At 38.2% G+C, this 27,228-nt stretch overlaps 1 protein-coding gene across 1 annotated transcript in view; it reads left to right on the top strand.

Moving 5' to 3' along the window:
* Positions 1-27,228, top strand: part of LOC150089359 (NBAS subunit of NRZ tethering complex-like) — a 1,057,261-nt gene that overhangs the window by 415,296 nt on the left and 614,737 nt on the right. The window contains exons 30-31 of the mRNA XM_090389247.1: positions 6,281-6,383; positions 8,481-8,719. Of these exons, the coding sequence (XP_090245373.1) occupies positions 6,281-6,383; positions 8,481-8,719 (342 nt within the window). The remainder of the gene's footprint in view (positions 1-6,280; positions 6,384-8,480; positions 8,720-27,228) is intronic.

Below are 27,228 nucleotides of genomic sequence, written 5' to 3'. Positions count from 1 at the left end.
AGGGTTGCTCTTACAAAGAATGGCTCAAGTTTTGCAAATTACAATGTCTGGAGACTAGTCACCTGTGAGGTGATCTGATTGAGGTGTATAAATGGTTTGAGTATGCTTAATGCTGATAGAATTCTTTCTCTTGCTTAGAATAATCATCTGAGGCAGCATAAATTCAAATTGAGGAAAGACATTTGTAGGATAGATGTGTGTAAGTTTACCTTTATCCAGTGGGTGGTTGATTGCTGGAACAACTTCCGTCTGTCATCGTAGAAGTAGATAGCTTAAATATATTCGAGGCAGAACTAGACAAACATTTGCAGCGAGTGGATGGGTGAAATGAGAAGGTTTTCCCCCCCTTCCACCTAATGCCATATAAGCTTGCTTTCTTGCATTATGTGCTTTTACTAATGCTAATGCTGTCACTCCATACTTCTATCTGTTACCCTCTTCTTCAGTTTTCACTTCTACTCTAACTGAATATTCATGCCTTTTTTTTTTTTCTTTTAAAGGACCTTGCTGCTGAAATCTTAGGAAATTAGGTGGCAGGGCCTGCCAAAGTACTTACTTCTAATGCGATCCCTCTATGCCTGACCTGCCTCCTCAGGGCAAAGTGTGGACAACAGGGGATCACACTATGTGACCAATGGCTTAAAGTTCTGAGGAACAGCACAACAAGACTCTACACAACATAAACATATACCTTACACTTTTCAAAATCTCTGGCCTTCACAGTGTTCTGTGTTTCACAAACAAAGTACACAACATGGAGATGGAGAAATCCCTGTGGCCGTTAGACAATGAACACTTTACACTTACCTAAACATCATTGCTGACCAGGTACACCCTTTCATGGCAACAGTCTGTCCCTCTGTGTGGTGCTGTCTTTCAGCTGGATAATGCGACATGCCACACCACCCGGATGTTCCAGCCTGGTTCGTGGAACATGGGGGAAACTTCCAGATATTGCCCTGGCCTCAAAATTCCCCAGACATCAATTCCATTGAAAATCTGTGAAGGTTTGTGTTGGAACAGCAACTCCAATCTGCGACGTCTCAACCACAGACTTTTCAGGAGTTAAAGGATCTGCTGGTTACGTGTTGGTACCAGATACCACAAGACACATTTAGAAATCTTGTAGGATCCATGCCTCGCCGGATACGAGCTGTTTTGGCTGCCCATGGAGGACCAACATCGTATAAAGTAGGTGGTCATAATGTTTTGGTTCATCGGTGTATGTGTATGTATATATATATATATATATACACATACACATACTATACTATGTATATATATATATATATATATATATATATATATATATATATATATATATAGAGAGAGAGAGAGAGAGAGAGAGAGAGAGAGAGAGATTGAGATTGAGAGATATTTTTATTTTAAACATGAACAGTAAGCAGATTTTCTAAATATAATAATCTTTGTGGAGAGAAACATTTTCACTTTGGAAATTTAAGACAATTTCTTGGCATTTTATCAGTCTCTTCTTAAGGTTTGATGTTGAGGGTGATGTACTCTTCAGTGATGGTGAACAGGTGACCGGCACTGTTCCATTTGCTGTTTAGATGATTAAAAAATGCTGTTCTCTGATTGTGGAGTTCGATCAGAATTCTGATCTGCAACTTTCTCCGTACGCTCTACTTGAGATATCCTGATATGTCAACACAAGGCACATCATCCCTTCTTTTTATTTCAACTAAAAGTTGTAACATGACATAGTGTAAAACAAATATGGAGGTCCTGAAGTCGCGAAACTTTATTAGACATTTTTACAGACAACTTGAGTAGTCGAGACCTGCTAATTTTCATAAAGGCAGACAGATGCTAATAATTTATTGTAACTTTTCCTTGTAGTGGATCTGCGATCTCATTATGGATTTAAAATAAACTTTGTGGATTTTTTACAAAAAAAAGGATAGTATAGGCTATTTTTGTACCTCACCACTTAGACACAGGACATTACCCTTTCTTTGAAAATGCGATGATAATTGATAAACAAGACACAAAATTTAAGTTAGGAACCAGTGAGACACAGTGAGACATCAACAAACAGATCAATAAACATACCTAGACGAATAATAATCTCTGAAGATTGGGACCTTAAACAAATATCTTATAAGTTCAACTTTAATAACAGAACATAACCCCCCCCCCCCTCCAAATCCAGGATCTCTGCTAAATGGTGACGAGTAGTCACACACTCGGATTTTCTAGTGAAACCTTTCTTTCCCTTTCCTCCTTTCTTCCCCCTCCCCCCCTTTTTTTTTTTCCAAAAAAAAAACCTGTAAGCTGCTCTAAATCTACAATTTCCAAATTCCCAAACTATAAGTATAATACGGTGGGGTGGGAAAATTTTCCTTCTACCCTACATCTTCTCCTTTTGACTACTCAACACCCTCCACCACACTTGAAATATGGCAATGGAATGTGCCCAGGCTATAAAAGATGGCCTGCGACACGTATTCAGCCTTCTTTGAAGTTGAAATACAGCAATGGAATGTTCCTGGGCAATAAAAGATGGCCTACGACACATATTCACCCTCCTTTGAAGATGGTATTAACAAAAAGCTCCCATCAGGCTTCAGGACATCATCTCCCTTTATACTATAATTACTCCCCAAGCAAGGATTTAGGACAAAAGTTTGCCTTTTCCTTCATTCCCCTGCATAGTTTCACTAAGGAAAAAGGTGGTCATCGTCAGTTTCAGGGTCCATTATCCTTTTATTACAGAAGGGTGGTTCTGAAAGTATGACTGGAAGCAATATTCCCTCAAAGGCTTGATGAAGGTTTAGCTTTTCCAGCAGTGTAGTGTGTCTTTATAGAATGAGGGTAGTTAGAATTTGCCACTAAAAGGCAAATTCTTAGAATTTGCCCTTTAGTGGCATTTGTTAGTAGTTCATCCATAGTGACAGAATATGAGTGTTTCGTTTGTAGTTTCATTAGAAAAAGGTGATCTGGAAAGCTGTGATTTTGTGTTCAAGAAAGACAAATCCCTGGCTTCCATGACTGATTGGCTGGCCGAGTTTAGAGAAGGATATCCAGTTGGTTTCGTTCCATTGGAAGCTTTGGATTTGATGGAGGAAATCAATAGACAGATGGAGTTAGAACTTGAAGGGTGTGTCATAAAACTCTCTGATTGACAACTAGTACTCTTCCTCTCGGTGAAGATGTAGCATGCACACTTTTCTCTATTTCCCTGGTGTGTGTGATGTTTAACACATCATGCACTTTCCAATATCTGGGTCAAGGGTGCAGTTGAAATCACCAGCTAGTATGATGTGTTCCTGATGTAATGTAGAGAGATGGCTCTGTATGAAATTTGTGATTTAAATGGTGAGTGTTAGAGTCCTAGAGACACTGCAAAAGTTTCCTTTTGCAGTGTCTCTAGGAGGGCATGCATTATGTAGCCAGCTATCTCTACTATCGCATTGAGCTTACAGGAAGACATGATGTCAGGTGATACTCACTCCTGCCCACGGTGTTGTTGGTTTGGAGAATGATGAAATGCATATGGCTAATCTGCCCATTTCAAAGATGAGCTTGCATATACTTTTATGTTTGTTTCTTCTAAGAAGAGTAGGTCAGCATGATGTCATTGGATCTGGTTAAGAGCCAGCTTATTATGCAATGCAGAGGCACATCCTCTTGCATTTAGTGGCAGCATGCAAAGTGTTGTCATTATTTACAGGTATAAAAGTGAAGATTTTGCAGGTTTTTGAGAGCTGTAATCATTCTGATTAGCTGTATTTTTTTTCAGCCTGTTAATCAAGTAGTATATACATTTAGATCTATTCATGTCTGCCTTGTCCTACTTTTCCTTCAATTTAGAATGCAGACCCATAAGTTGTGAGATGAGCTCTGGTATGTTAGTGGTTTACTTCACAACTGTCATCAGCTTCTGTGGGGAGCTGCATAGTTGCTGTAAAAAAGAACATATTTATTTTGCAATTAAAGGGCCTTTGGTGTAGGGAAATTTGCTTTCCCTGTCTTCCTCCTCTGAAGCATTGGAATTATGTGAATCACAGTTAGTCTCTTTTTTGGCCTTCAGAAATTTTAGTTCTTCATTTATAGAGTTGTGAGTAGAGATATTAATTTATTTCCATACTTGCTGGTGCGAGGGACTTATTTAAGATCTGCCCTTATGACTTTTGGTTTAATATCTGACCTTATGACTTATTTGGTGTTCTGTATTTATTCTCATCCATTGTTTTGTTCTTGTTAGTGATTTTCTTTTTTCCTGCGTGTGTACTTTGTTTTCTTGTGTTTTATGGCTTTGGATATGGACTGTCTTGAGGGTTGATTCTGAGAGTTACTTCTTTTTGTTGGTAGGCCTTATGAAGAGTCAATTCTGAGTTCTTTGATTTTTCTTTTTCTGGTGTGTGTGTGTGTGTGTGTGTGTGTGTGTGTGTGTGTGTGTGTGTGTGTGTGTGTGTGTGTGTGTGTGTGTGTGTGTGTGTGTGTGTGTGTGTGTGTGTGTGTGAAGCATCTCAGAGTGTTTGGTTGTTTGTTCTGTATCTTCATTATTTTTAGCAGCCTGCTTGCTTTGTGCATCTATCCTAACCCACTTCCACTTCACCCCTCTGTAGGTATTTTGAACGAACAGAGGGGTGAAGTGGAAGTGGGTTTTTTTTTTTTTGGCTGATGCTGCATAGGCTTGCTTTCTTGCATCAAATGCCTCTACTAATGCTAATGCTAACCCTGGTGGATGCTGCTTGAATTTCAATATCAATCCCAGAAGAGTTAGAGGTATGTGGGCACTTTTTCCTTAAATGGCCCTCTTCATGGCAGATGAAACATTGAGATGAAAAGGTGATGTAAAAGGTGTATGTTCCATTTAAGTCAGTGTTGATGAGTTTAGGGATATTGTTTGCCATTTTTGACGAAATGCATAAGTGCTTGTGTAGGAAACTTTTTATATGTGAAAATTCTAGTTTCATAGTTTCTGCATATTTTCCTGGTAACAGATCCATATTTATATAAGATGAGGAATCTCAAGTGGGAACGTTTGATATAGTTACTTTTGTTGGTTCTGTGGCAATTGGCACCTCTTCCAGATGATGACCGATGTCTATTCCATTTTGCAGGACAGTTTTAAACCACGAAGGATGGCTAAAATATACCTACACAGTTCTGCTACACAGGATGCAAGCATGAGTTTTTGGTGGTGCATCCTCTGCAATCACTGTTAAGTACTGCTGTAAAGGGGCATTTTCGTTGTTATCAAAAATTACCATCCCATTTTCCTGAAAGTTACAGTGACTATTTTATTTGTTGGAGTGTTATTTGACTGTGTATTTGCTGCTGTGTGACCCAAAAGTGGAGTTTTTTTGCAGTGAAAAGGTGATTCTTGCAGTAAAAAGGTGAAACAGGGGGCAGGAGCTTACAAAAACATGCATCTGATGTAAATGGATGGATGGATGGATGGATGGATAGATAGATTGATAGATTGATTTTTTTAATGGCCGATGCTGTAAATATCATGAAAATAGCCAATACCTTATTAAATTTAGGGGCATCTCTGTGGACAGGAGCAGCAGTGTGTAGCACACGCTTCTTGATTAGACCGGGGTTCGTGCCCGTGACCACCAAATACGGAGAATGCGGAAAAGTCAGGGAATGACCACCACATGTCCCCGGAGCAATATGGCCTTAGTTGCTAATGCTCCTAAAAACCAAATAACAACAACAATTAAATTTAGGAAATGAGGTGGCCAATTTTCAGTAAATAACTTAATTCATAAAATGTGTTGTAAGAGCATTTATTTTTGAATGTTACACATTTGAAGTTATTGCTGTCACTAAAAAATAACATCTTAGATTTCAGTAGGTGAGGGAATAGCAGTGCCTTCCTAAACTCCTCATGACATCCACACGACTCTTGTATCGATTAGTAGAACTTACCAGCTTCATAGTATAATCAAAGAAGACATAATCCATTAAGGGAAATGCTATAAAAAAAATAGAACCCACCACCACTCCATAAACCAGTAATTTCATGATAAGTATAATAAAGTATGTAATAAAAGGCAGAGGAAGAAAAAAAAGTTGTGATTGTGTTCTCCTTAACGTACACATCTATTCTTTTAAGTAAATGAGCAATTTAAAAAAAAAAAAAAAACTTACTTTCAGATAAGTATAGCTGGTCAGATTAAAAGTTTGCACTTTCTGCTGATTTGTACTAAGTCTTACAGTCAGTGAGGCAGTCAAATTTCAGTTTCTGTGATATGCATGTTTGATTTTTTTATTTATTTATGTGATTATTTTCTTATTTCAGAACACCTCCTTTGGATGAGAATCAGTGGAAACATATGCTTTGTGATCTTTTGGAAATGCAACGTAGACTTTTTAAGTGCATATCCCAAAATGACTGTTATGAAGCAAGTATTTTGAATATTTTTTCTGCATAAGAGATTATTTCAAATATAGTAAATATATTCATTAGTTAATATAGTAATTACTAGTAGTTTTTCATTATTTTGTACTTTTAAAATGCACTTCTCAAAGTGATTGTTAAGAAGCAAGATCAGGGATGAACAGGCTGTAATCAGCTTGTAGTTATCTGCTCTTTAAAAAAAAAAAAGCTTTTGTTTCTTATTCTGCGATAAAATTTTAACTTCAGTAACACAAGATATATACAGACTTGTGTATTTCCTGCCATTTATCAAAATTTCAGAGTGGAACGATATCTTCCCATGCAATTTTAACATTATTTCTGAAATGCCTCTGATCAAGGTTGGTATAAATTTTAGTTTAGCTTATAGTTTTATTGCACCTATCACACAAATGGGCTAAATATTAAATCAAATAGCTATTTAGGAAGTTGTACTTTATTGAATAAATAGTTGTTAGCAATAATTATGCTTCTTGAAAAGGTCCAGAGACGGGTAACTCGCTTGGTGAGATCGGCAAAAGGGCGTCCATATGAAGAAAGACTTCGAATATGTGGGTTGCAGAGCTTGGAAACTAGGCACCTTAGAGGAGACTTGATTGAGGTGTTCTAGGCTCTGAGAGGCATAAGCAAAATGAAGGAGTACAAAATTTGCACAATTATAAACGATTCTAGAACAAGGGGCCATAATTTCAAGTTACGGGGAGGAAATGTTTAAACTGGATTGCAGGAAGTTTTATTTTAGCTAGTGAGTTATAAATTACTGGAATAAGTTTGCGTACATGGGTGATAGAGGCTGACAGTTTGGGGAAATTCAAAGGTCAGCTGGATAATTATCTACGGGAAGAGGAAAACACTTTTTAGGTTGTCCATTTCCTATTATTTAGGTTGTCCATTTCCTTTTCTCTTATTTATTATTATTATTTTTTTTACCTATTTTATTCTTATCATTTTATTTTATTTTATTTCTTATTTTTTTATTATTATTATTTTATTTATTTATTTTATTTTTTGGCTGGTGCAGCATAAGCCATAGGCTTCCTTGTACTATGTGGCCATTGCTAATTCTAATACTAATAAATTTTGGCACTAGAAGCAAGCATTGTAAGTAAACACTTCCTTGTGGAATTATAAATTGTTCATTTATGTAAATATAAATAGTGCTATAAATAGTTATTTTATAGATTAATAGTGTTTTAAACCATTAAATTCAAGTAGGAACTGTGAAATTATGTTAAACAGTAGTAGTTTTTGGACCAAAACCCAGTATGGTAGGTAAGCATTTCTTTGTATAATTTGTAACAGTATTTTGAACTGAATATTAATAATATTACAAATTATATTTTATATTTGAATTACTTTATGTATTGGTACAAACGGTAGTTTAGTAGTAATTTGGGAAGTTGGGGGGGGGGGGGACCTACTTTCTACAGCCCCAGCTGAAGAGGCCTTTAGAAATTCCTCTGCTCATCAACAGGACTCTAAACTGAGCCACTCCAAATGTGTGACATATTGCAAAACCATACACTGTCATGAAAGACAGATGGGATAGACGGATATACACATATTTTACTCCAGCAGTGCTCAGCGTTTTAAGACAGACAGGCTACATTGAAGGATATAATATGTGACTATGGCCAGAGCAGTCAAATATAACTAATCATTACAACTAAATTAAAAACAGGCTGCCTTTTTACCTAATTAAATATTGTATACATTACAGTTTATGACAGCAAATATGAAATATCTAGAGCATCAGTAGAGGTGAAGGGAGTCATTAAGTTTAAGAAGATGAGCTACTGGTGCTCAAAGCCAAGTTTCAAAATATTAAATAAAAATATCTGTGCTAGATCTCTACTACTCTGTATGCCACAAGTTGAGCTCATAATTTTAGTGTAGTCTGGAATAAATCTCTTTTAAATGTTTATCATTCGAACAAAGCAGACTTGTTTGAAAGCATTTATTTGTATTTATTAACATGACTTTAGGAATAAGAAAGTGTTTTTTTTTTTTGTGGTTCTGTGTTCATAAATAAATTTACAAGTATGTTATCCAATTAAAAGAATTTTGTTATGTTTATTCACAGATCCTGATTCAATCCCTTTTGTGTTCAGGAACTAGTAAAAATATTTCTCTAGCTGGCCAGATGATGATATGTGGTCTTCTGAATAAACAAAATAAACCTTTAATGCCATCTCAGCTTGGAAATCCACTCTACTCAAAGAAGCTACCATATAAAAGTGCAGTTGCGCTTGTGCTGTCAGCAGGAAGAGAATACTTTAATTCTTCATCCTCATCAAGTGACACCTATATGATACTCGCAAAGTAAGTTATGGCTGTAGCAATAATTTAATATAATTAAATATAGTAATTTTTTTTTTTTTTTTTTTTTTTTTTGCAAATAAGCTTTTAGAAATGTTAGTTTGAAATTAATTTAAAAGTAATCTTTCATTATGCATTTAAAAATAATTATCAATGCAGATTGAAAGTGTGCATTGATAATTATTTTTATTGAAATAATTGAAAGCCTGCATTAATGAAAGATTAAGCTTTCTTTTTATTTTGGTTGCTTGGTTACACCGAATCTCTCACCAGACTGTTAATTTTGAATTCTTCTTCTTCTTCTTCTTTGGTCCTTAGCTGGCAGCTGGGGGAGGCGGTTGGCCACGCAACCAGTATGCTGCTGTAGGTGCTGCAGGGTTTCGGACTTGCTCTGTGCTGTTCTTCCATACCTTACGATCCATGGCTTCAGTCCTGGCCTGGTTAAGGTCGAGACGTCGGCTCTGCAAGTCATCTTCCACTTGCTTGGCCCACGTTTTCCTAGGCGCAGTCCATTGGATGCTCCATTGGGTGGGTCGTTGTCTCCAAAGGAGTGTAGATGGTATTCGGTTCGTGCCCATTCTACATACGTGGCCAAACCATCTGAGCCTTCGCTTCTGGATTTGGTCGGCAATGGTTGGTTGCTGTTGGCATCTGACGCAGATGGTATCATTAGTGATGCGGTTGCGAAGAGAGATGCCCAAGATCTGCCGCAGGCATCGCATTTGGAATACCTCAAGTTTGTTCAAATCTAACTTGAGACAAATCCATGTTTCCGATCCGTAAAGAAGAATGGGCAGGATCAAAGTCCGGAAGAGTCGGATTTAAGTCTTTGTGGAAATGTTGGTCCTCTTCCACAGACACCATTTGAGCGAGGCGAACGCAGAGACCGCCTGTCCAATTCTGCTGTGGATTTCCATGGTGGATGCAACTTTCTTCTCCTGGACCAGCGACCCAAGGTATTTAAAGTTCTGCACTTGCTCGATCTGGACGCCTTCGAGATAGATGGTGGCTTGCGACCCATCTGTTGTTAGGGCCTTTGTCTTACCAGCATTGATCTTCAAACCGTATGGCCGGGCAATGCGGGCAATGTCGTAGAGGATGTCTGTGGCTTCAGCGTCGTTACCGGCAAGGATAGCACTATCATCAGCAAACATCAGGTCAGTCACATAGTGATCCTTGTCATATTGTATGCCCTGTCTGTTTCTGAATGCTTGCCTCATAATGGCGTTGACCACGATGTTGAAAAGCAACAGGGAGGCTACATCCCCTTGGCGGACTCCAGTTTGGATGGTAAATTCCTCAGATAAATCGTTCTGGATGCGCACCTGGCTGGTTAAACCGTTGTATGCAGTTTGGAGGAGTGATGACTTTTCGAGGGACATGTTCAACCTCTAGTAGTTTCCATAAGACAGGCCGGTGGACACAGTCGAAAGCAGACTTAAAGTCAATGAAAACAATGACGGTTCGCTGTCCACACCGGATCCTCTCCTCCATCAGCTGACGAATGGCAAAGATTTGATCACAGCATCCTCGCCCGGGTCTAAATCCTGCCTGTTCTTCTCGACTGGTTTGCTCGCAATGTTTTTGCAGTCTTGAGTGGATGATCTTCATAAAGACCTTTCCGATGATGGAAAGGAGGCTGATGCCACGGTAGTTCTTGCAGTCCCGGTTATCACCTTTCTTGTGGATCGGTACGATAATGGCTTTCCTCCATGTTAACGGAATTTGTTCAGTGCACCAGATGGTTTTGAGGAGTGAGTGTAGTCGGCGAAGCAGTACATCTCCCCCGGCTTTGATCGCTTCTGTGGTGACTTGGTCCACTCCTGGTGCCCTGCCATTCTTCAGGGATTGTATGGCTGCTTTCACTTCTTCTACTGTAGGCTCAACATCGACCATGGAGACCTCAGGGGGGTCGATCGAGAGTGCTGTTGCTGGCGGTCCCTGAGGTGGGTCGTGATTATACAAAGCTTTGAAGAATTCACTCCACCGTTGCAGGCGTTCGGATGGTGATCGCACGAAGGTCCCATCAGCATTCTTGATGTTGTCACTAGTCAATTTGGTCTTTCCACTCAGACATCTGAGGGTGCGGTAGAGAGTGCAGTACTCGTTTTTGGATGCCGCCACTTCAAGATCGTCTGCCACTTGGTTCCAGTATGCGTCTCTTACTGCTGTCATTCTTTGTCGGACTTCTCGGTATAGCTGCCGGTACCGTTCAAAGTCGACCAACTTTGCCTGTTTCCGTTTGTCCACGAGGTCGAGGCACTCGTCTGATATCCATGGTTGTGTTCGACGTTGGGCAGGTGGACATAGGGGCTTCGCACATTCCAGGATGGCATCAGAGATCTGCTTTTCTTCTTCATTTATATCCTCGGGCACGGCCAGCATCTCGAAGCGGTTGGACAGGGCGATCTGATATGCCTGTTTGTTGGCAGCATTCATTAGCTGCCTCCAGTCCAGCTTGGCTGACCGAGATGATCTTTTTGCATGCCGTAATTTGAGCTGCACCTTAGCCCGGATGAGGTAGTGATCAGATCCGCAATCAGGTCCCCTCATGGCACGAACGTCCATGAGTGATGAGCGAAATCTGGCATTGATCAAAATGTAGTCCAGGATTGCTGAGTCCTTGCCAGATGGATTTCGCCATGTAAGTTGATGTTTTTTAGGGTGCTGGAAATGGCTGTTTCCAATGATCAGGTTGTTAGATGCGGCAAAAGACAACAAACGTAAGCCGTTGTCATTGATCTTCCCATGGCCAAACTTGCCCATTGTTGTTTCCCAACCAGATCTGTCCATGCTAATATGGGCATTAAAGTCCCCTGCGAGGATGATCACTTCTGTCTGCGGAATTGAATCCAGCGTATGTTGGAGCTGGTTGTAGAAGTCATTCTTGGTCGGGTCCAGGCTAGTCTCAGTTGGTGCATAGGCGGAGATAATATGGGTCTTGATGGTGCCCTTGACAGTAAGGACTGCCAGGTGGTCCGATATTGGTTGGAAAGCGATCACACTACTGGTGGCCTGAGCATCGACCATAAAGCCCACTCCTGCTTCTCGTTTCTCACCACCAGAGTAGAATAGCATAACCGCTTCGTTAGGTGCTGGTGGTTGGATGATCATCGTTCCAGACCCGGTGAGCCTTAATTCGGATAATGCCGCAATTGATATCTTGCACCTAAGTAGTTCTTGGGCAATGATTTCCTTTTGTCCAACGTGGTGCCCCGTTCGAACATTCCATTCGCCAATGTTAATTGTCCTTTTTGGCGTAGTAAGCTTATTGCTGTGGCCAGTGATCCACTTCACACCAGCACCCTGGGTCCCCAGTGCTGGCGCATTGGCTACCCCGGATGCGGTAACATTGTTGTAAGAGCTTGTTCCGAATTTCATGCGGTTTCTTGCCTAGTTTCCCCAGTTTCCCGGTTCTGGTCATTTCGGCAGGATGACCACCCTCCTCCTTTCGCAGCCGGGCTTGGGACCGTCCATGGCGGAGTTTAATTCCAGAAATTAATTTTGAATTAATTTCTGGAAGACAAGTGTTGCAAGTTTTAATATTGTTTATACTTCACAAAAGAAAACAAGATTTTTATTATTATATATATACATTCCTTGGGATAAGTGGTGTAGAAATTAATTTATTTTAAGGGATTATGTAGAAAAAGATTACATTTTAGTGAAAGGTACTTATTCTTTTTTGAATGTATAGCATCTTTTTAAAATGTTTCTGAGATATTGTGCAGTAATTCTTTCATACACAAATTATATAAATACTGTCTGTCCCACATGATAGTGTGTAGTGGCCTTGCCACTAGTCTCTCATTCAGAGGTCTGTGTTCAAATCCTGTTGGTGACTTCAGGAATTCTTAAAGCCCTTTTTCATTTGGAGTAGTAGTCACTGCGAATCTTATCTCAAGAGAGAGAGAGAGAGAGAGAGAGAGAGAGAGAGAGAGAGAGAGAGAGAGAGAGCAGTCACAAGTCTCTGAATATAATGATATTCACAAATAATGCAAATAAACTATATGAATTGGCATAGAATGACCAAAGAACTAGTCTAAAAGATTTCACACAGTGAACCAGCAGAAACACAGGAACTTTGATAGTCACCCAGAGGAATCATATGGTCACTATTTTAGTAAAAAATATGAATGAGATTCTTACTAAACTCTGGTTGGATTACTGGAAGGGGAGCTTTCTGGTGCAATATTGAAATGCCTGTAATAACACACATTTCGTGTTGTCATTCAAAATAAAGCAGAGATAAACAAAACTTGACTGATGACGATGACTCATCCAGAGTGAGTCATGCTCGACATGCTCGAAAGTTTCTGAACAGTACCTGTTGAGAAAGAAGGCGGAGCCTTCGAAAGCTTCAGTTATTTTATCGCTTTTAACCTGTTATATTTTATTTGTTTTACAGATATTTTATTGCTTTTAACCTGGTATATTTTATTGTATTTTATGATATTTTAATTGTTTTATATCCACTGTAAATAGTAATTTATTGTAAGCTTAATTATAGTTATCAAACTTTTGTTTTATTTTGTCATTTCAATATACGGTTGGTGAAAAATACTTTAAATTATATTATGAATATACCCAACCCCAGAGGCCTATTTGGAGAATATTCAGATTTGTTGTCTCTTTATTTTATTTATTTATTTATTTTTTGTTTGTTTGAACTTTTTATTTCATATGGATTTTGGCATTTTTTTATTGAAATTTTTACCAGACATTAAATTTTTTTATACTGTTTATGTGACCAGATAACTGTAGGCTAGAGTATATTTTAGCTAAAATGGGAGATAACCTGCTTTAAATAGTGATTAGTGAAGGTGAATGACAGCTAACATCAACTATCATAACAGACATTCATGTGAGATTAAGGTTAACTTTTTTGTATTGGCACTCTTGCTATGAGTCTAGAATGGGAAACAAAACCCAACTTTATGCCTCATGAGCAAGCAGATCAAATATGTGGCAAAATTTTACAGGGGTAAAATATCCATACTAAAGAATTTTAGTAATACAGTAAAATCTTGTTAATTTGAAGATTTTAACAGATGTATTTTGGAATAAATATGTTTAAAAAACATATCTGTTTTGATTTAAATGGGTTTGAAGTATCGTTTAAAATGCAGAATGTGTTTGTATTTTAATCAAGAGAATTTTCAGATACTCTTTTAATTAATATCAAACAAAATTTTTGTAATTTTCATTTAAAATTTTAATAATCTTTAGTTTCATTGTGGTAGACATTAATCAGCACATTAATTCTGCTGTGGAGAAATTAAAAAAAAAAAAAAAAAAAAATGAAGTTTTGTTTTTGCTGCTTTCACTAGTCAAACAATTTAAGATGAACATTATGAGTCTATTCATGATGTTATGTTAATGTGTTAACTTGTCAATTGTGCTAGGATAACAGTTGTGCTCGGTAGAAACTCAGTAAATTTCTAGCATGTGTTAACAAAATTGCTAAGATTAATTTTTTCTGCCATTACTACTCTGACATTTTGACATACATTAATACATTAGAATAAGTCTTGTGTTGTTTATTATGAATAATTATACATAACTGTAAGGGTCAAGAGCATATTCCATGTCTTGGGATATTATTTTCTGTTCAGTACTTGTAATCCATGCGAGAGAGAGAGAGATAAACAAAAAAATAAAAATATGAAATTTTGGACATTAGAGCTATTCAGTTTGTTGTGTGTGATTAATATTTTGCTAAAATCTGAATATGTGATGCCAGTGAATTGTATAGCAAGTTTGGTTGCTGCTAATTGCATATTGGATACAGTGATTTCATTGTTACACCCAACTATCTGAACAGGTTTTTAGCTAAGAGTTTTATTTTCACTGTTCCTGACACTTCAGAAGCAGAGAAAGTTTCATTTCCAGTGAATTGAGTAATTTTAAACCAAAAGGAAAAAAATGATTGTATTTTAAAAATAAATTTTTTAGAATGCACTGAGTACATTCAAGAGGAGGGAAAAAACAAACACACACAAATTAGTTGATATATACTCTGTTTTACATTTCAGGCATTTTAGCAAATAGATCAGAGGTCGTAAACTGTAGCAAGCAGGCATATCATTCACCCCTTTGTTAACTTTAAGAATCTTTTGCTGTCAGGATCCATCTTCTCAAACCTTGCCATTGCTGATGCAATTTCATGAAATGCCATTGCCATCTCTCTCTGGTGATGAAGCATCTCGGCTCCTAATTTGGTTCATCTTGAGCTTGGTCAGCATTTTCTTTCACTATCGCTGCCTGCAAGTCAATAAGTTCTTCATTAGATAATTCCTTCTCTTCTTCCGTTGTTAACTCCTCCACATCTTTGGCAACAACCTCCAACTGAACTAGCTCTGCAACCTTTACACTCTGTAACCCCTCTTCACATGATTCATCTTTTTCAAACCCTTCAAAGTCTTTTGTGTGCCATGGGCATATTTTCTTCCATGCGCCATTTAAACAACTTTTAGTAATTTCCGCCCAGGCCTTATTAATGTTTAAGATGCCGTGGTAAATATTGTAAGATTTCCAAAAGTCTCTTAACATAAATGCCTGAGCAAATGTTGTACGTAAATAGTATGCTTTTAAATTCGAAATAACACCTCCTCAAATCCATAGGTTGGATGAGTGACGTCGTGTTTGGCGGTAGAAATATGACGCTCACATTCGAATTGAAATCATCTAGATGCGTAGGATGTCCACGAGCATTATCTAATAGTAGCAGAATCTTGAAAGGAATGTCGTTGTCTTTACAATATTTTTTAACCTCCTCAAAGAGAGATATTATTATCTCTCTGGTTCGATCGGAAATGCATAGGAAGTATGACTTTATTGATGCCTTTAAATGCATGAGGATTTCCATAATGGTACACAAGCAATGGTATTAATCTGTAATTCCCACTTCATTAGCTCCAAGCAAGAGTGTGGCCCTATCTTTTGAAGCCTTGAAACCTGGCATTGTCTTTTCCTCTTTGGCAATGTATGTTCGGCCCTACAATTTTTTCCAATACAGAGCAGTCTCATCTGCATTGAATAGCTGCCTTCAATAGTTTTTTCCCCAACACATCACAAAATTTTTCTCCAGCTGCAGAATCGACACTGGCGACTTCACCACATACTTTTACGTTGTGGAAACCAGCGCAATGCTTGAACCTATTAAACTACCCATTGCTTGTCACAAACTTAGCTTGGGGTTTGCCGTACTTATCCTTATTATCTTCATAAATACTTGTTGCTTTTGCTTGAATGGTCATTAGACTGAGGGGCACTTGCTTCTGAATCTGATTTTCCATCCATATTATTAACAGCTGTTCCATCTTCGATATAACACCTGAATGCTGTTTTGCGATCACTGTTGATCTTAAGTGCGTTGATCCTTTGACATATTCTTTTATAAGTGAACTGTCCTTTAAAATAGTATTCACTGTTGAAGCAGTGAGACCTAATTCCTGTGCAATAAATAACAAACTTTGTCCTGCTTCATACTTCTTAATCAATTTCATCTTCATTTCTAAATCAATTTTGTTTCCTTTCCTAACACTGCCACCACTTGCACGTTCCATTGGTCACTTTTGCTTTGTCATTGTAATAAGTAAATAGGAATGAAGAGGAGATTCTGAAAACATATTTATGTTTTTTTATATGATTGAAGATTTCAGTGAAGGGGAACTCATTTCACCATAATACCATAATGTAAAAACCCACAGAATTACAGTTATTGGGATTATCGCAAATGCAACAAGATCGAGTTTACTACCTGTTTATAATAGATTGCACTACTATCAGAAAAGGCCAAATAAACCGGAAAGTGCAAATTGTTTTTATTGTTTTATGGTAGTGACCTCCAGAAGTTTTTTTCAAAAACACATTTCTGGAGGCGTTCACAAAGGCATTCAAAATTAATTCTTATAAGGAACATATGATAACAATGAAAGTGGAGTGCAGTTTCCATTAGAGGTTAATAAATAGCTTAGTAATATAGTATAGTATAAATAGCTTAGTAATATAGTATAGTATAAATAGCTTAGTAATATAGTATAGTATAAATAGCTTAGTAATATAGTATAGTATAAATAGCTTAGTAATATAGTATAGTATGAATAGCTTAGTAATATAGTATAGTATAAATAGCTTAGTAATATAGTATAGTATGAATAGCTTAGTAATATAGTATAGTATGAATAGCTTAGTAATATAGTATAGTATGAATAGCTTAGTAATATAGTATAGTATAAATAGCTTAGTAATTTTAGAGAGTAAATAGCTTAGTAATTCTAGAGAGATAAATAGCGTAGTAATATAGTGAAAATTTCAACTTCCTAGGACTTGGAATGAATTACAAAAAAAAAAAAAAAAAAAAAAAAACAATGTTATTGGGTTCCCATTACGAAATTTTCACAATACTTCCATTTATCCATATAGATGCAAAACACGTTTACATATTTTTTCAGTTTGCACCAGCTGGCAAAAACTTACGTAAAGTAAAATTTTCGTGAGTCGAGCATTACGTAAGTAGGGGAGTTCCTGTAATTATTTTAGTTAAAGCCTATACACAGTGGCGTAGCTACCATGTAGGCAGGCAAGGCAATTGCCTCCGGGCCCTTTACGGCCCCGGCCTCTTTGGCTGTCTCCTCTTTTTGCAATTTTCATTAATTAAGTAGGGGCCCGAACATGTGGAATTTGGAATGTGGAACATTGGCAATTTGGAATCTCCTCTCTTTGATCTTCTCTGGCTTAAAATCTATCTACCTCATTGTGCCAAATTCATCTGTTGTCTCTACTGTTCTCCCAACTCCACTAATCACTTGGAGCCCTTTGACTTCCTCTCTTTGCAACTCAACTTTCTCCAGTCCAACTTTCCTAACAGTGAGGTAATTTTCCTTGGTGATTTTAATGTTCACAACTCCAGCTGGCTTCCGTTTTCTAATCACACCGACTGGTCGAGAAGCTGAGGCTTTTGCAATTACTAATGACCTTGCACAGATTGTTCATTTACCGACAAGAATACCGGCCAATCCTAATCATACAGCCAATACGCTTGATCTTTTTCTCACAACAACCCTTCTAAGTACGCGTCGAAGAGAGGTCCTTTAGGCACTTCAGATCACAACTTGGTGATTGTCAATTCTCCAATGGAACCTTTATCTCAAGGCTGTTCTGAACCTCGTGTTGTTTGTCATTACAAGAATGCAAAATGGGATGACTTCCGTGACTTCTTTTCTTCTTTTACTTTGCCAGATTACTGTTTCAAAACTTCTGATGTTAACGTTTGCTCAGGTCGTGTGAGTGAAATTATTCTTGCAGGAATGGAATCCTTTATCCCAAACTCCACTTTAAAATCTTGTCCTCTATCTAAACCTTGGTTTTCCAATAAATGTGCTAAGGCTGTTCAAGAGAAGAATGTTGCATATCGTAATTTGTTTGTTATTTGGTTTTTAGGAGCATTAGCAACTAGGGCCATATTGCTCCCGGGATATACGGTGGTCATTGCCTGACCTTTCCAAATCCTCCGTATTTGGTGGTTACGGGCTTGAACCCAGGTCTAATCAAGAAGCGTGTGCACGCACTGCTGCTCCTGCCCACCTGGCTACGGAGGCGCCATATCGTAATTGGCTTGTTTCTAATTCTCCAGTTTCATTTTCTGCGTATACCAAAGCTCGCAACAATTGTAAAGCAGTTATTAATCAATCAAAACTAGAGTTTGAACAGGCTGAGAGTAGAAAACTTGCTTCTTGCCCTAATGGTAGCCGAGCATTCTAGTCTCTTGCCAAAGCTATTGGCCCCAACTTTTGCCCACCTCTGTCCAAACCAGATGGTTCTGTTGTCACTTCAGCCAAGGATAAAGCTGACCTGCTAGCATCCCATTTTTCTTCCAACTCATGTATTAATGATCTTGGTAAAACAATTCCCACCATTCCCAACATGCTCCATTCAGTGCCCCCTATGGTCTTCCGTCAAAAGGATATCAGAAGAATTTTGATGGATCTTGATGCTAAGAAAGCTCCAGGTCCCGGTGGTATTTCTCCACTTGTTCTCAAAACCTGTTCTCCCGAACTTACTCCTATTCTTTGCTGCCTTTTTTTACTTTCTTATTCCAAAGGTGTTTTTCCTTCTGCTTGGAAATTTGCTCATATCCAGCCAGTTCCTGAAAAGGGTGACAAATCCCTCCCATCCAATTATCGTCCCATTGCAATTACTTCTACTCTTTCTAAAGTAATGGAGAAATCAATTAACCGCCAACTCTTAAACTACCTAGAAACCTTCCGTGTGATCAACGATAGCCAGTATGGATTCCATCAGTGTCGATCCACTGGTGATATTCTGGCTTATGTTACCCATTTATGGACTAATTCAATGGAAAGGTTCGGTGAAACATAAGTAGTTGCTCTTGACATCTCAAAGGCTTTCGATCGTGTTTGGCCTAAAGGTCTTCTAAACAAGCTTCCATCTTATGGTTTGCCAACTGTTTTTAGTAATTGGTTATCCAGTTTTCTCTCTGATCGCTCACTGAGGATGATGGTAGATGGCTCTCTGTCTTCTAACTTCTCCACCAATGCCGGTGTCCCCCAAGGTTCAGTTCTTTCCCCCACTCTTTTCCTCTTGTATATTAATGACCTTCTTCCATTGACTGGAAATCCTATCCATAGTTTTGCTGATGATAGCACATTGCATTCCACATTCCATTTTGAGAAACCTTGTCCTGTTTAATCAGCTTAAACTTCTCGAAAATCTGCTACAAATCCCTTAAATGTTGATCTTCAGGTAATTCTCCAGTGGGGCAAAGACAACTTAGTTGATTTCAACCCTTCTAAAACTCTGTCTTGTCTTATATCTCGCAAAAAGGATTCTTCTGCTCCTTTGCTTATCTTTAGTGACACTCCGATTTCTAGGCAAAACGATATATCTCTTTTGGGGATTACTCTGACTTCTAATCTCTCTTGACACAAGCACATTATAAATATTGCTTCCTCTGCATCTAAAAAACTTGGTTTTTTCTTTCGCTCTCTGCATTACTTTTCTTCCAAACAACTGCTCACTCTGTATAAATCGCAAATCCGCCCTACCATGGAATATTGTTCCCACATCTGGGGTGGTGCCCCCAAAACCTCTCTCAGGCTTCTCGATTCCATTCAGAAGAGGGCAGTTAGGTTAATTAATGATTCATCTTTAAGAAAGTCTCTCCACTCACTGTCTCATAGACGTACTGTTTCTGCTGCATGCCTCTTCTACAGATACTTACATGGGCACTGTTCTTCTGAATTGGTTTCTATAATTCCTGCTCTCTCTTTCAAAAGAGTCCGAACACGTGCCGCCACCAGCCAACATCCATTTACTGTCCAACTCCAAACTCACAGAACCAACTTTTCATCTTCCTCGTTTATTCATTCACCTGCTGTTTTCTGGAACAACCTTCCTTCATACGTATTTCCTGAAAATACAGAAGTCCAAGACCAATGTCAACAAATATCTTCTTTCGTCTTCTCAACCTTCAACCCAAGCATGGTACTAAGTACTATAGGTTCTAATACCTCTCGTGTTTGGGGTTTACATAAAAAAAAAAAAAAAAAAAAAAGTTCTTTGACTCCAGGCCCAAAAAAGGGTAGCTACTCTACTGCCTATACATATGTGTTATTGTGGCTGAAAGTTCCATTTGTTTTGTTTTGTATGAATAAAAATATGTAAGTAGAGGTAACCCTCGTATAACTTGTTAGTTTGGTTTGTACAAAATCTCGTGTAATGCTCAACCATATTATATGGGACTAAGAACCAGTACAAAAAGGGGGGGGTTACATTCCAAACACTAATAAAAATACATCTTTTGAAGGCGACTAGCAAATCAACAGCAGGGATTCACATAAAGGAATGGAAATGTTGAAAATTATATCTAACATAATAGCATGGTTTTTCCAGCAAAACTGCTCAAAAATACTGCATTATGCAAGATTTCCAGCAATACTCAAACCATGTTAGAATGAAACCTTGTTGTAGAAGTACCGTGTTGTGCGAGGATTGGCGCAATTCTGAAACCATGTCGTAGAAGTTCCGTGTTATACTCGTTTGCCTATACAACTTACTGATTTTATTTTTAAGCCTCTAGAACAGTATTTTTGATTAGTTCGAAAATCCAAACAAATTGGAAGTCCGAACTACTCCCCGTCCCAATTAGCTTGGATTATCAACATTCTAGTGTATTATAATCTGGCATTTGTGGCACACAAAATGTAGCAAAAAGGTGGCAAGTCACCTATCAGGTGCCTAAATTTTTGTCTAATTTCTGGGTAAATTACAAAGGATTTTATGAATTAAAATATTGCTAATACTTCATCCTAACATAATGGATTTTAGTACTTATTTTATGTACTTTTTAAGTTTTAATTTAAAAAAAAAAAATTTGAATTCTAAAATGTGCTATGCATTTTTATACCCTTTATTAAAAAAACACAACACATTTTACACACAAAAATAAACATTAATCTCTTATTCTCTTCTGTTTTCCAGTTTAAGAGACGGTGAAAGGGACAAAATTTCAAACCTGTGCTTGCACATATTTCTTCTTATGCATATAAATTTCATTAAAAAAAAAAAAGCAATCCATATTTGATACTGTTAGTTACTTCTATTTTCAGATATATTTCAAAATTAGAAAAAATGTTTTCAATTTTGAAATAGAAGCAGAGCAAGAATCACTTTCACCTCTGCCTGTGGCTACCGTTAATCTATTAGTCTGAATTCCTCCTCCCCAACCTAGCAGTTTTACGACCCAACTAACATTGCCTCGATGGTGTCAGTAAATATTCTTGCACCCTTTCTATTTAAGTCTATCCCATCTCTCCTGTTAACAAGCACAAACCATGCTGAGAAAAATTCTACCCTGGGAGTCTTGCACAATCTCTACAGGGGCTAATTGATTGATAAGGCTCCCTCCTATCATGTCTGGGCAGAATTGCAGATGTGGCACCTCTGTAGCCAGGTGGGCAGGAGCGGCAGTGCGTAGCACACACTTCTTGATGATTAGACCTGGGTTCAAGCCCGTAACCACCAAATATAGAGGATGCGGAAAGGTCAGGGAATGACCACCGCATATCCCCGGAGCAATATGGCCTTAGTTGCTAATACTCCTAAAGACCAAATAACAATAACAGAATTGCAGACACTTTCAAATTTAACCCCAACTCTCAACCTCTTTTCAACATTGACCTGTACTTGTTAAGTAAGTTTGCAGATCTCCTATTCTTAATGTCATTAGTGCCAATGTGTATGACAGTATCACCATGTGAATGCAGTGTATTTACTGCCGAATTATATGCAATCAAAATGACTTTAAATCTCCTAAATGATCTTCTAAATACCCAGGCCATAATATACACAGACTCTTTAAGTGCAATGAATGCCCTACAGGAAAAACCACAAAATTCCCATCCACTTCTCACACAAATCAGATCGCAGTTAGGGCACCTCAATAAAAATAAGCTGACTGTCACGTTCTGCTGGATACCCAGCCATCTTGGATTTCCAGGAAACGAATGTGCAGACGAAGCAGCAAAACACCCTGCTTCCTTCGATCCCATCCCAGTTCCTTTTTTAGATTACAAGGCTATCATATGGAGGATATGTACAGAGATGTGGTCTGAAAACTGGCATAATCAGATATCAAACAAACTTCTTGAAATAAAACAAAACCCACAGCTATGGAGATCTAATTCCCGATTAACCAGGCATGAAGAGGTCGTACTTGCAAGAGCACGAATTGGCCATACGCACCTAACGCATCTTTTTTTACTGCTAGGAGAAAAGCCTCCTCTCTGCTCGCATTGTAGTTCCATTCTTACAGTGAAACATATTATCATTGAATGTGCACATTACGATTCAGCTAGAATTGAATGTTTCAGATCTTTAATCAACTCACAAAAACCCTTACAACTAGCCCATACACTTGGGGATGATGCCAACCTGTCAGAGCTGTTTAAATATCTAAAAATGATTAACATATACAGTCACTTCTAGAACAATTCCTCTCATATACTGACCAACAATCTAAAGCCTTTTGTGGATTTATTGGATGATTGTTTTCTACATCAGCATGTTCGGGAGGCAACTAGAGGGAGTAATACTCTTGATTTGATTATCAGTAGTGATTCTTCATGCATTAAGAATCTGCAGGTAAATGAACCACTAGGTGGCAGTGAACACAGTCTGCTGAAGCGGGATTTACTCAAAGATGTAACTACCATTAGGGGTAAAGGGAAGGGTTATTGCTGTCGTAAAGGCGACTACGATGGACTGAGACAGTATTTAAATTCTATACAGTGGGACCAACTGATGATGTTACCAACAGCAAATTCAAAATGGGAAGCATTCAAAGAACTTATCTTGGAAGCTACTAGGCTTTACATACAAACTAAGAAATATTGTTCAAGGTTTAGGCCTAAGTGGATGTCAGATGAACTAATGAGACATGTGGCAGAGAAGAAAAATGCATGGGATACATCCAAATTAACACGTGATACATGTTGATCTGTATCTATCTGTAATATGATAGATACAAGTTGATCTGTAACCAAGTTACAAAGGAGGTTAGGCAGGCGAAGGCAGATTACGAGAAATCTTTGGCAAGGGATGCAAAGAAAAACAGCAAAGAGTTCTTTACTTATGTAAACTCTAGAAGGAAGGGGATGAATCAGATTGGTCCACTTGATATCGATGGGTCAACTGTTGATGATCCTGCTCAGGTAGCTAACAAACTAAATGAATATTTTGCATCGACATTCACACATGAGGAGTTATTCAGAGAGGGGAATGCCAGAGGTGTATTCAACTCTGGTAGTAAGCTAGAGAATCTTGTAATAACTGAGAGTAAAGTGGAGGAGAAATTGAAGATAAATACAAGAAAGGCACCTGGGGTGAATGGGATCTATCCAGTTATATTAAAGGAGGCAGCAAAGGAAATAAGCAAACCCTTAGCCATAATTATGAGAGCTTCCTTGGACTAAGGGGAAGTACCCATGGACTGGAGATGTGCAAATGTGACCCCAATTCACAAATGAGGATCAAGGGGCGACACAAGTAATTATAGATCTGTTAGTTTAACTTCTGTTCCTGGAATATTAATGGAGGCACTGGTTAAAGAAGCACTGCAGGATCATCTAGACAAGACTTCAGTTATAGCTCAGACACAGCATGGTTTTGTTAAGGGGAAGTCTTGCCTGACCAATTTGATTGGATACTATGATGCACTCACAAAAGAACTGGATGCAGGGAATAAATTTGATATTATATACTTGGATCTTAGAAAGGCTTTTGATACTGTTGCACATGGAAGACTGCTGCACAAATTGGAGCAGTGTGGCATTGGAGGCAGCAGTTTGCCTGCTATGGATAAAGGGGTGGTTGAGGGGGAGAAGACAGAGTGGTAATCAATGGACACTGCTCATCGTGGACTAATGTTATTAGTGGAGTCCTTCAGGGTTCAGTATTGGGGCCATTATTGTTGTCTGTATTTATAAATGATATTGATGATGGTATATCAAGCTTAATGTCCAAGTTTGCAACGATACGAAGGTTGGCAGGGTTGTCAAGGACACTACTGACTCTGCTACTGCAACAGGATCTGGAAAAGTTGAACAGATGGGCTGACAGGTGCCAAATAAAGTTTAACATTGACAAATGTAAAGTACTACATATGGGAAACAGCAACCCCAGAGCAACGTATCAACTCTGTGGTACTACACTGACAGTGGTAGAGAATGAAAGGGACCTGGGGGTGGTTGTGCAGGCAGGTATGAAGTTTTCTGAGCAGTGCAGACGGGCTGCAAGAGTAGCTCATGGTGTATTGTCGATGATATATAGGAATTTTTAAGGAGGTGATTATTCCCTTGTATAAGTCAATGGTAAGGCCAAACCTAGGGTACTGTATACAGGTCTGGAGGCCTCATTTCAAGGAGGATGTAGAGATGCTGGAACGAGTACAGAGAAGGGCAACAAGATTAGTGAATGGAACAAAGGGGTGCTGTTACGAAGAAAGGATTAAGTTTTGCATATTACAGTGTCTGGAGACTAGTCACCAGCGAGGTGATCTGATAGAGGTGTATAAAGCCTTGAATGGTTTGAGCATGCTCAGTGCTGATGGGATTCTTCCTCTTGCTCAGAATAATCACCTGAGAGTGCATAAATTCAAATTGAGGAAAGATGGATGTAGGATAGACGTGAGGAAATTTGCCTTTAGCTAGCAGGTGGTTGGTTGGTGGAACAGACTTCCATCCCTTGTCATGGAAGTTGATAGCCTAAATAAGTTTAAGGCTCAGCTGGACAGGTATTTCGAACGAACAGAGGGGTGAAGTGGAAGTGTTTATTTTTTATTTATTTATTTTTATTTTTTGGCTGTTGCTGCATAAGCTTGCTTTCTTGCATCAGATGCCTCTACTAATGCTAATGCTAAAGTTATAGGCGCATTTTGGCCATAGCAGCCCTTGCGCCAATAAATTCCACTTCAACAACAACCATTTGTGCCCTTAAAAGATGATATCTTCTCTTCAGTGTCATTAAGTTTTTCTCCTGGCAGACATACCCTGGTCCCATTTCACCTAACCTTTTTGTACAATACATTTCCTGTCTCCCTGAAAATAGAGTCACTGATAATAACTAACTACTGTAGAACCAGTGCATTCTTCCCTGAAGATTGCTGCTACATTGCCTGATGATCAAATGCAAGCTCTGGCATTGATGTGGGCAGCTGATAGCTTGATGGGTTCCCCGATTTAAGTCCTTTGAGCGCATCTACCCTGTCCTTCAAGCTCTTATAAAGGCCCATAGCAACATTGATTAGCGCCTGATTTATTTGCACTTCTTACATCATGCAAACACAAAGACGTCATCCCCTTTGTGGTAGCATCATGTTCCTTCCCAGAAAGGTCTGCAAACATTTCACAAGTTGCACATTTCTTTAGGCTGTTGGAGAATTGTTGGCTGTTGTTGAATTGTTGCTTTAGGCTGTTGAAGGTTGTTGGCTGTTGTAGTTTTGGGGAGAACCGAGGGTTCTCCCCAAAACTACAGCACTCCATCTACTTTGTGCACGTTGCTTTGCTGTTCTGCTCTGGGGCATGATTTTCGTTTAAATATTATTTAATTAATTAACAATGAATATTAATAAGGGTAATAAATTTAATTGATCAATTCACTATACTATACTTGACTATACAATACTATACTAAGCTAATGCAGTAATGCATATTCGCCATATAATTTTACGTTATACCTCAACTATCAAATTCGAGATATACGTTATCAAGTTATGCTATACTGTTACTATCACAAAGCTAAATTAGTTATATCCTTAGCTAAATACTAAAGATATATGTGCAAAAAGTGATTAAATCCTTCAATATACTTTTTTATTACAATTAAAACTATTCATCTACACCATTGATTGCGCTACGATATTCCAGCCGAAACACCAATACGATAGTGGTAAGAGTAGCGAGTTCTAACTTACAAAGTCGCTAGGTAAATTTTTAAAAAATACGCTAACGAATGCTACTAAGCTTAATATTTGTAAAACACAATCCGTTAACTAATCAAAAAATACAACAGATATATATGCTGAAGAGGAGATTAAACCCCCTAAAAATACTTATTTATTACAATTTAAATCTTACTATACTTCTGAGCTACTGGTTACGCCACAATATTCCCGCCAAAAACACCACTACGATAGCGGTGGGAGTAGAGAGTTGAAATTTACAAAATCACTATCTAAATTTAAAAAATACGCTAATGAATGCTATTAAGCCTATTTAATCTATTTGTAAAACAAATTAATTCACTAACTAATCAAAAATACGATAAAATTTCAATGAAAACTTATCGGCTTGCAGCAGAAGTCTCAAGTTGATATTTATAAATAAATAAATAAATCTTTATTGTGAAGTAGAGTTACAGTACAATATCCCATCACGGCGACGAGCACCAGGGGTTCACATATAGCAGTTAGGGTAAAGATAAGTACGGCATACAAATACAAAAGGCTAAAAATACAGCGAACACATACAAAAGGCTACAAAATACCGATCACAAATGCAAAAGAAATACAAATACAGCATGAAAACAGAGAGCTAGACACAAATACAGAAATAAATAGAACTTGGCAATATATCAGGGTTCAAGGGCTTTGATAAAGTTGTGTCTATCCTTCTTGTTACTTACTATGCTGTTGATGTCGGCGTCCACATGGTTGAGGGCATCGAGCATCTGCTTGGGAAGAAATCTCTCAGTGAGTACAAGCCTGTTGTGGTGAGCCACGAGTGCTGGTACCAACCTTAGGCTTGGCTGTGGAATCCTCCAAGAGCAAGCGTTCCAAATATTTGGAGATGATATCTGGCCTGTGATGAGTTTGGCTGTGAAGACCAGCCTCTTTTCCACGATCAAGAACTTTATCCTCGGGATGTCGAGTGCTTGTGCCATCATGGTGGTTGTGGTAGCGGGAGGTAGCCGAAGCTTATTATTGGCCCATT

Source organism: Mastigoproctus giganteus, chromosome 2 (assembly GCF_048544385.1).
Source record: "Mastigoproctus giganteus isolate SK-2022 chromosome 2, ASM4854438v1, whole genome shotgun sequence".
Classification (NCBI taxonomy): Eukaryota; Metazoa; Arthropoda; class Arachnida; order Uropygi; family Thelyphonidae; genus Mastigoproctus; species Mastigoproctus giganteus.
Note: the sequence above shows the minus strand (reverse complement) of the source record. Positions and strands in the feature narration are given on the sequence as shown.